This window comes from Limulus polyphemus, unplaced genomic scaffold, assembly GCF_000517525.1.
Source record: "Limulus polyphemus unplaced genomic scaffold, Limulus_polyphemus-2.1.2 Scaffold5778, whole genome shotgun sequence".
Lineage (NCBI taxonomy): Eukaryota > Metazoa > Arthropoda > Merostomata > Xiphosura > Limulidae > Limulus > Limulus polyphemus.
The window spans coordinates 41,565-53,060 of record NW_013671388.1 but is presented as its reverse complement, the minus strand read 5'-3'; the positions used below and the strand labels follow the sequence as shown (position 1 = coordinate 53,060).

The 11,496-nt window shown below is 32.3% G+C and overlaps 1 protein-coding gene across 1 annotated transcript in view; it reads right to left on the bottom strand.

Annotated features, from left to right (window-relative positions):
• Positions 1-3,529: 3,529 nt before the first annotated feature.
• LOC106472966 (sodium-dependent proline transporter-like) overlaps positions 3,530-11,496 on the bottom strand; it is a gene marked incomplete at its 5' end in the record, with an annotated part of 29,304 nt that continues 21,337 nt past the window's right edge. The window contains 7 exons of the mRNA XM_022401491.1: positions 3,530-5,327; positions 5,876-6,043; positions 7,335-7,441; positions 7,791-7,890; positions 8,080-8,211; positions 9,525-9,637; positions 10,117-10,241. Coding sequence (XP_022257199.1) covers positions 5,070-5,327; positions 5,876-6,043; positions 7,335-7,441; positions 7,791-7,890; positions 8,080-8,211; positions 9,525-9,637; positions 10,117-10,241 — 1,003 coding nt within the window. The remainder of the gene's footprint in view (positions 5,328-5,875; positions 6,044-7,334; positions 7,442-7,790; positions 7,891-8,079; positions 8,212-9,524; positions 9,638-10,116; positions 10,242-11,496) is intronic.

The following is an 11,496-nucleotide window of genomic DNA, read 5'->3' as shown; positions in this document are numbered from 1 at the left end:
GCATTTGTTATCTAACAGAAGGAGTAATATAGTTTGAAATTATAGAATTAGTTCACCCTTTTGCTCTAATGTGAGAACTGATATGCTTTGAAACTATAATATTAGTTCATCAGTTACACTTTTTATCTAATGTGAGAACTGACTTAGCTTGAAACTACAGTATTAAGTCATTATATATGATTTTTGTTATCTATTATGAGAATTTATATAGTTTGAAACTACACTATTACTTCATCAAATATTTCATTTTCATCTAATATAAGAATTAATATAGCTTGAAACTACAGTATTAGTTCATTATGTATGACATTTGTTATTTAATATGAGAACTGATATAGCTTCATCCTACACTATTAGTTGGTCAATTATGTGAATTGGTAGCTGACTACTAATCTAACTTGAACCCTCAGTATTAGTTGATCATGTGTGACTTTCATCTAATATGAAACTGACATAGCTTCACCATACACTATTATTTGATCAAATATTTCATTTTTTATCTAATTTGAGATTTGATATAGCATAAAACTACAGTACTAGTTGATCATGTATGTCATTTATCATTGAATATGAGAACTTATATTGTTTGAAACTACAGAATTAGTTCATCATCTATGGCATTTTTTATCTGATATGAGAAGTGACATAGCTTAAAACTACGGTATTAGTTCATTATGTATGACATTTGTTATCTAATACGAAAATTGATATAGTTTAATGCTACACTATCAGTTGATCCTCTATGACATTTGTTATCTAATATAAGAACTGATATAGATTAAAACTACATTATTAGTTCATTATGTATGACATTTGTTGTCTAATATGAAAATTGATCTAGCTTGATTCTACAGTATTAATCAATCATGTTTGACGTTCCTTATCAAATCTGAGAACTGATATAGCTTGAAACTAGACTATTAGCAGCTCGTTTATAACATTTGTCATTGAATATAAGAACGTATATAGCTTCATACTACAGTATTAGTTGATCATGTATGACATTCATCTAATATCTGAAATGATATATCTTCACCCTACACTATTAGTTGATCATTTATGTGATTTTGTATTTCAGAACTGATCTGACTTGAAACTACACTATTAGTTGATCATGTATGACATTTGTTCTTTAATATGATAACTGATATAGCTTGATACTACAGTATTAGTTGATTATGTATGGCATTTGTTATCTAATATGAGAACTGATATTGATTGAAACTACAGTTTTATATTACCAAGTGTGACATTTCTCAACTAATATGAATACTGATATAACTTGAAGATATAGTTTTAGTTGATCATGTGTGACATTTGTTATCTAATATAAGAACTGATATTGATTGAAACTACAGTTTTATATTACCAAGTGTGACATTTCTCAACTAATATGAATACTGATATAACTTGAAGATATAGTTTTAGTTGATCATGTGTGACACTTGTTATCTAATATGAACAAATATGTTCTATGTTTCAAGCATTTAACAAAAGTCACTTCAAGAAATCCAACTTAATTTATTTTATTGACTCCAAAAATCAAAGAAAAATGTATGTCGTTATTATATATCCGTATTTACACATGTTTAAAATTGTTTTTTTCGAATCTCATAAGCATAACAAGGAAAAGTACTATACACTGTATAATGTAGGTTATGCACAAATAATGTGCTTTTAATCATTATTTTTACTAACTTTATCTATAATAGATTTATTATGAGTACAAGTAATGCAAAATTAATCTGGATTTTTAACAAAATGGATAATTTTCCCTACATGTATTTAGTATTGATAATTCCAGAACTCTGCCAAGTAATGATAAGCTCTAACTTGTGCATTTTTAAAACTAATATTCACACATTACAACAAATAACAATTAATTATAAATAAACTGTTATTACAACCTCATCTTACTAAGTTATTTCCAGACACTTCACCTCCTTAAATTTAACAACAGCATCTCCTTAATGTTTGACAATAAAATCATGTACTTATTAAACTCTTATCAAAATATTCTCTTACTAAGTTATTTCCAGACACTTCACCTCCTTAAATTTAACAACAGCATCTGCTTAATGTTTGACAATAAAATCATGTACTTATTAAACTCTTATCAAAATATTCTCTTACTAAGCTATGTCCAGACACCTCACCTTCTAACTCTTAAAGTCTGTCCAAAATTGTCATGTTATCAAAATCTATTTACTCAATCCATTTTCCTAAACTTTGTTTATAAATTACTATCTTTTTAAAGTACATCCTCACTGTCGATGTTTTTCTTACAACTTGTCCATAATTTCTATTTTCTTTAACTTTTTTTTACAAACTATATACTCAACACTTCCCACGCTCAGCCCAGAAAATTCTTTCTTTTCATGTTATACCTACTAAGCCTCATTATCCTGAACTCCATGACCAACCCTGTTATTTTTTAAATCATCCCAAGGTATTCAATTTTTCAAATATGTCCACACTACTATATTATTTTATACTCTCTCGTAAACAACATCCCATTTGTAAATTCTATCTACAATACTCTGTTTTAAACTCTGTCTACTAAACTTCGCTTTCTTTATTCTTGTCAAGACATCCTTGTTTCTCAATCTCTGTCGTTAGCAACACTAACTTACCAATTATGCTCCTAATATCCTTTTTCCTAAAATCTGTCCACAGTACTCATTAAAACTCCGCCTACAAATACCTTTTCTACTTGAGCGTTGATCACATCACTTGTTCTTTTCATGTTCTTGACAAAACTTCATTTTAAACTCTGCTCGTAATCTTTTTCTTTTTTAATTGAATCAACAATACCCGTTATTTTCAGGCTGTGTGTAACATTATTTTTTCTGAATTTCTACACAAAATATTCCATCCCTATATATTATTTCCACAATACTGTTGTTATTGTGAATTCTACTTTTTTTTTTCTTAGATTGTATATGCTATCCCTTTCTGCTCACAATACTCTTTTTGTTTTAATTAAATTTATTGCTTTTCACCTACAGGATCAATTTCACAAGCCCCTTTCTAAAAGCTAAAATTCACTGTTTGTGGGCTCATAATCTTAATCATGTAAGATAGTATACCACAAAAAACTAAATGGAGAATGATCTTATGTGACTTGCTGGTATAATGATTACTCATTACTAGGAAAGAACGTTATAGAAACTGGGAAGTCAGATTGAAATATTCATAAAATATATTTTGGAAACACTAGCAGTAATTAAAACTGTAGAAATGTAACACATGTAAATTGGATAATTACAATGACTTTCAGTCTTCCTGGGAACGTTCATCTCACGTCACTAAGTTTTTGAAACTATAAGGTTGAAAGAAACAAGCTTCATTTTGTGTAAACTGCTCTACGCTTGAAACAATATTGTATCAACATTGTTTTATCATATAAACAAATTACTGTTAAGGCGTTTTAATGTAAACTGCTCTACATTTGAAACAATATTGTATCAACATTGCTTTATCATATAAACAAATTAAAGTTATGGCGTTTTCTGTAAACTGCTCTAAACTTAAAACAATATTCATCTATCATATAAACAAATTAATGTTAAGGCGTTTTGAGTATTTCAACTGTTTTGATCATAAAAACAAACACAAAATTGCTATGGGAACAGATTCAGCACCCGATTATCTCCTTTTTTTAACTACGATAACAAGTCCAGAAATTGACTACCTCCTTTTCTTTTTAACGTAACTACCGCAAAAGATCCAGCAACCGGCTATTTTCCTTCTCTATCTAACTACAGGAACAGATCCAGAAACCAACTATCTACATTCTTTATACAAATACCGCAAAAGATCCAGCAAACGGCTATTTCCATTCTTTATACAACTACGGGAACAGATCTAGGAACCAATTGTCTCCTTTCTTTATCTAACTAAGGGAACAGATCCAGAAACCAACTATCTACATTATTTATACAAACACCGCAAAAGATCCAGCAAACTGATATTTCCATTCTTTATCTAACTAAGGGAACAGATCCAAGAACCAACTGTCTCCTTTCTTTATCTAACTAAGGGAAGAGATCCAGAAACCAACTGTCTCCTTTCTTTATCTAACTAAGGGAACAGATCCAAGAACCAACTGTCTCTTTTCTTTATCTAACTAAGGGAACAGATCCAGTAACCAACTATCTCCTTTCTTTATACAACTACCGCAAAAGTTCCAGCAACCGGCTATTTCCATTCTTTATACAACTACGGGAACAGATCTAGGAACCGACTGTCTCCTTTCTTTATCTAACTAACGGGAACAGATCTAGAACCAACTATCTCCATTTTTTATCTAACTAAGGGAACAGATTTAGGAATCAACTGGCTCCTTTCTTTATCTAACTAAGGGAACAGATTCAGGAACCAACTATCTCCTTTCTTTATCTAACTAAGGTAACAGATCCAGGAACCAACTATTTCCTTTCTTTATCTAACTAAGGTAACAGATCCAGGAACCAACTATCTCCTTTCTTTATCTAACTAAGGGAACAGATTTAGGAATCAACTGTCTCCTTTTTTATCTAACTAAGGTAACAGATCCAGGAACCAACTATCTCCTTTCTTTATCTAATTACGGGAACGGATCCAGGAACCAACTATCTCCATTTTTTATCTAACTAAGGGAACGGATCCAGGAACCAACTATCTCCTTTCTTTATCTAACTAAGGGAACAGATTCAGGAACCAACTATCCCCTTTCTTTATCTAATTACGGGAACGGATCCAGGAACCAACTATCTCTTTTCTTTATCTAACTAAGGGATCAGATCTAGGAACCAACTATCTCCTTTCTTTATCTAACTAAGGGAAGAGATCCAGGAACCAACTATCTCCTTTCTTTATCTAATTACGGGAACGGATCCAGGAACCAACTATCTCCATTTTTTATCTAACTAAGGGATCAGATCCAGGAACCAACTATTTCCTTTCTTTATCTAATTACGGGAACAGATCCAAGAGCCAACTATCTCCATTCTTCTTCTTTTTTCCTTTTTTTTACTACCACAATAGATCCAGGAACTGTGAGATTGCTTTGTGGGCACATCCTTAGTTCAAAGTCCTGTTTCACTGTTGTAACATCTTGGAATGTTGAGATTCAGACCCTCGGAATCTGCCCTTTCTTCATTCTGGTCTTCATCTTCAATGCTCAGTTCATATGTAAAATCATTATCATCAAAGCATTCTGGATCATAGTTAGGCAGCGCCAGTGGAACTTGAGAGTCTGTGTGTTTCGGACTACGGGTCTCCATGCGGTGCACCTGTAACTTGGGTCCCCAGTTTTCCGTCGGCTGAATTAGTATCTTTATACGCTTTAAAATAAGATATTAATAAATACTACTTAAAAAAGTGGATATAAAAGTTTTTCTATAGAATATTTCTTCACTGTTAATAACAAATATGAAATAGGAAAAAACGTGTGAATTATAATTCCTTTCTTCAAAACAAAACGCTAGATTTACAAACACCACCAAAAATAACATAGAAACTTTTAAACATTTTTCCAAATAATAATATTACAGACAATTCTTAGTCCCCACCAACAATAATATAGAAACCTTTAAAGTTTCTATAAAATAATAGTTGTTACTCAAACAAGTTCACTTACTAAACACTATGTACTGGTTACATAAGAATAACTTAGGGTGTAGTAGTCAAAAATACATGAATATTATATAAAATCACTGCTTTATTGACGAAGACATACTTATCTCCAACATAACACATATATAATATAATCTTAAAATAATTTCAGCAATGTTCTTCCTTAAAGAAGAAAATATATAACTAGGACTTTGTTGGAGTTAATGAAAAAAATATACATTTTACTTAACAAAACCAAACTTAACAACGTTCTTACCACAAGAACAGGTCCTTCAGCTCTACAGATCTTAAAACCAGCCACGAGAGGAATGACCGACACTGAAAACATGGACAAAGCCCAACCAACACCTGTCGCCCAGTCTGGATATATGTAATCGCCATATTGAGTTGGGTGGATATCAACCCAAGAAAATATTAGAATAGCCTAAGAAAATGATACGTTTAAATCAATATTATTAGATGGAAGCGTTTCGCAGTAGTACATTTTATTCTATTTAATCAGGAAAACCATCAGATGTAAAAATGAGTCTAGTTTTAATAAATTCTCAAAATAAAAGTCGATGTAAAACTCACTCTATGAGCACAAAAATGGTTATATAAGATATGCGTTAGTACATTTGAATAGACTTTTGTTTTTAAAACCTTTTGCACCATACTTATTTCCTCACATTTACCAATTCGACAATATTCTTGTTACAAATCATCAGTTCATTAATATAGCTAATTTTCACATCACTCTTTATTCTCCTGCACAAGAAAAGTCAACTATTTGAAAACGCTAAGGATTTATAAACAGATAGTCAACACTAATACGTGGTCTACGACAGGAACTTAACCAGAGGTTACGAACAGAACAAGTTAAGGTCCTTTCCTAGACCACATAGTAGCGTTGACCAGTTGTTTATAAGTCCCATATTTTGTTTATAATCATTGTTTACGCTCTTTCTCCAACTTTAAAATTCTTTCAACAGCCAAACATGATACTGATCTTCTAATAAAAGAAACATTATACATTAAACTCTTCTCCCGTCCCTAAATAACACACAGTCTTCACTTGATTTAAACATATTATAATTTAACTATTTCATTTGTGCCACATTTTTTATTTTCTCGTGTTATATTTGTATATTCAAATTGTTTGTTTATATATATATATTTCTGTTGTAATTACAAATATTGTTTGTTTGTTTTGTACCTCTAGATTACTGATGATGGAATTATGATGATTCCGAAACGTTTAATAAATGCTTCCTATTATCACGTTCGTGTTTTCTTTATCATTAAGTTTAGTTTTCCAAAAATGAGTCGTTTGTGAGAAGTTTTACTGTGGTCGTTTTGTTTTTGAATTTTGTGCAAAGCTACACGAGGGCTATCTGCGCTAGCCGTCCCTAATTTAGCAGTGTAAGACTAAGGAGAAGGCAGCTAGTCATCACCACCCACCGACAACTCTTGGGCTACTCGTTTACCAACGAATAGTGGGATTGACCGTCACATAATAAGGACCTCACGGCTGAAAGGGCGAGCATGTTTGATGGGACGGGAATTCGAACTCGCGACCAACAGATTGCGAGTCGAGCGCCCTTAACCACCTGGCCCTGCCGGGCCACTACTGTGGTTGACCTGTCATCATTCTCCGTAAAGACATCATAACACTGGAAACCGTAAGGCCACCGGAATATCTCAATAGAATTAATGAAACAGAAGTGTTTCCTTACAATGATAGAGAATGGAGTCACGAACTTCCATATAAACCTCCAGTACTGGTAGTGGTACGGGTAGTGACCAAGCATCACTCTGACGTCATCAAGGAAGCGTTCGATACCTTTAGAAACAAAAATAATTTAATGACAACTAGATGCGTTGGTGTTCAAGCTTTGAAATTTCTTATTGTTTAGTTTCAATGTAAGTCAAAGCTGATTTAGTTAGTGTTGCCTGTAAGCAATTAACAGTGAGCTTCGTAACTTCGAACTTATTGTCACGTTTTCGACAGTTTCCAGCAGAAACAGAAATACAGACATTATTGATGTGTTTACTTATATTGAGCTGCCAGTTTAAAATGTATCCTGAAACCAATAAGCTTACTATACAACCAGCCAATCACGATAGCTTATTATACAACTAGCCAATCACAATAGGCTTACCATACAACCAGTCAATCACAATAATCTTACCATACAACCAGCCAATCACAATTATTTCGATGAAACCAATGGAAAGAGCAGAAAAACTTGCACAATAGTTGTCGAGTAGTTGAAGTACGTACATACCACCCTATGAAAATAAAAACGATGAATCTCAAACTTTAACTTAAATCAAATTACTCATATATAAAATTATATAACTGATGTCAGATCAAACAATATACAAAATATTCAATTTCTCCAAATATTAAGCGAACTTGAATTTTCATTTGGTTTCTAAAACTAAATCAACTTTTCAAAAAAGAAAGAAATAACGAACCTCGGTGCAGATTATTAATCCGATTAAAAACATGACAGAGCATATCAGTCCCAGAACATAAGGCTTCTTACGTCTAAGTCTGTATGGCCAAGTGTCCACAACCGTTGTCACAACAGTCTCAATCAAGGTAAACTATTTAGAGAAAGAATTAGAAATCTGAAAATAAACTTTAGGTTTAAGAGCTTGAACCGAACAAAAATGGAGAACAAGAAAGATATGTGAGTTTGATAGAAAGTTTATCAAAAAACCAGAAGATAAGAAGAAAATATCTCACTTCAATCAACACTACTGATGTATCAGAAGACAATTTTCCTTAGAAAATATCAATAAACTCTTACGAGAGTTAAGTAAAATATATCGTTTTTATGTGGATGTAATGACTGTTTTCAAACATGGATAAATGAAAGTAAACAAATCAACTTCATATTTAGATCACGTATTTATAAGTTTGTTTGCTCTACCCACCATGCAGACACACCGCTGTGCCACTGAGATGCCGTATTTATAAGACAAATTAGAAAATAAAATTTATATGAAGCAATTAAAAATATAACAATAACAAGTCATTACTGTATAGAATCAAAAGTAAATATTTATGGAAATCAAAAAGTAATTATTAAACATTATAACAAAACTTAAGTAAAATACATTTGGAATATATATATATATATATATAATGCAATAATGAAATATTTATGGAAATATTAATTAAAGAAACGAAAAACTCAATTCAATATATAAGTTGTTATACAACAAATCAATTGACAAAACGAGAAGTATAATACCAGAAAAATATCCCTTTGATAAATATCATGAATGTAGCTTTAAAGATTATAAAGATAAACATAAATAGTATAAAAAAACATTTATAAAATGTAACAAAACAATGTAATTTTATTAATAGGCGAATTGATAAAGAAAATAAGGGGAATAATATAACCTGATTTTCACAGGGTGACAGACGAAATGAAAATGAAATAATAAGAAATTGAGCAAATACATTTGTTAATAACAGAAATAATTATAAAACAAATTGGTAATGAACCATGTCAAACATTTAATAGAGAAAGAAACGGTAATTTCATGTTCCTTTTCTCTTCTTTTCTCACACAAACTATTTGAGTCCTTAAATAATGATAAGAAAACAACGAGTTTGTATATAGAGTAGGCATTTAATACAGTATAATATCTAATATTTAGATAAAATGAAAATTCTACTGATATGAGGCATTGCACTAAAATGGTTTAATTTTTACTTATATAAAAATAACTTTACTGATAAAAATATAACAAACCGTGACAATGATCTGTACTAGAACAAGAGAATAATGAAGATTTCAATCAGTTACTCACATTTTTCCAATTCAAGCGAAAGCGATCTTCATATATTACTAACTACTGAGTACGTTATATAGCTTTTCTATGCTAGTGCTGACGAAACTTACCTGCGTACCCATCCCTAGGGTCATCAGCATAAAGAAAAACAGGAACGACCATAACGGGGACACAGGGAGACGAGCTACTGCTTCTGGGTAAGCAATGAATGCCAGACCAGCACCTACAACAGAAACATCTATAATTTTACATTTATATCTTCAATATACTACTGAAGATTGGTCACTATCCACGGTAAAAATCTGCATACCCTCGGCTAGGTCTTGGCCATCCTCCTTGTGGTGACTACACATAATGAAAGCACTAGCCTTCTGGTTGCGATGTTGTAATTCACAGGGCAATTAGTTCCTAATCATGACTACTTTTGGAAGGGTCAGATTTTGGGACTTTCTAAAGTGTAATTCTCCTCTTCAGTGATTATGAAAATGCACAAAAATATATGGCATTTTGAAATACCTCATATCTGTATTCTTGAACCGTATTGGTTAAGCAAGGGAGAGAATGGCTCCGACATAGTAAATACTGAGTATCTCCTAATGATTGCAATGATCATCATTTACTTGTTTGCTTATAGTCATGTGTATAGACATGTGTCATTAAAACGTCATGGAAACAGTTATTTATAAACAGAACTGATTCTACCTTGTGCAGCCACTTCAGATACTGGAACTTCCAATTCGTGAGCCATGAAACCAACAATACTAAAGATGACAAAACCGGCGAAAAAGCTGGTTCCACAATTTCCAAAGGTGATGATCAATGAGTCCCTAAAATAAAAGCACTATCTGTAATACCTAGTTTTAAAGTTGAACTACTTAACAATAAATGAAAGGAGCATTCTTGTTGTTATGGCCTGAGAAGGATGTTAGATTGTAGCCTTTTAATCACCAGTAATAGCCTGAAAAAGATTCGGTATTTGAATAACATCTACCTCCCCAAATCAAATTACTTCCCCTTCCCCTACATTACATTTACCTTTCCTACATCATATTTACTTACAGTACATGACATTCAATTCCCCTACATCAAGTTTACCTCTCCTACATCACATTTACTTTCTTCATGTCATAGTTACTTCTCCTACATCACTTTACCTCCATTAAATCACATTTACTTCTCCTACAACACATTTACCTCTTCTACTATACATTCACTTCCCCTACATGACATTTACCTGTCCTATATAACATTTACCTCCCCTACGTCACATTCATCTACCCTACATCACATTTTCTTCCCCTCCATCATATTTACCTCTTATAGATGACATTTACCTCCCTTACAGTTCCTATACTTCTCCTACATTATATTTTCCTTTTCCACATGACATTTACCTCCCCTACATCACATTTTCTTCCCCTCCATCATATTTACCTCTCATAGATGACATTTACTTCCCTTATAGTTCCTATACTTCTCCTACATTATATTTTCCTTTTCCACATGACATTTACCTCCCCTACATCACATTTCCTCTCTTACATGACACTTAGCTCCCCTGAATCACATTACCTCCCCTACATACCTCATATTCAACTCCACTACATGATATTTAACTCCCCTACATCCCATTACCTCTACGACATCACATTTACTTCCCCTATATCACATTTACCTCTCTACATCAGATTTTCCACTCCTACTTGACACTTATGTCCCTTAATTCAGATTTACCTCTCCTATATCACGTTTACCTCCCTTCATGACATTTACCTCCCCTAAATACCAGTTACTTCTAATATATAACATTTACCTCTCCAACATCACATTTACCTCTGCTATATAATATTCACCTCTCTTATATCCCATTTATCTATCCTTACTCACATTTACTTCCCCTACATCACATTTACTCTATATTCCCTTACACCACATTTAACTCCCTACATTACATTTACCTCTCCTACATGACACTTACGTCCCCTAAATCATATTTACTTCCCCTACATATCATTGACCTCTACTATATCACATTTACCTCTACTACATTACATTAACTTTTCCTACATCACATTTACTTCT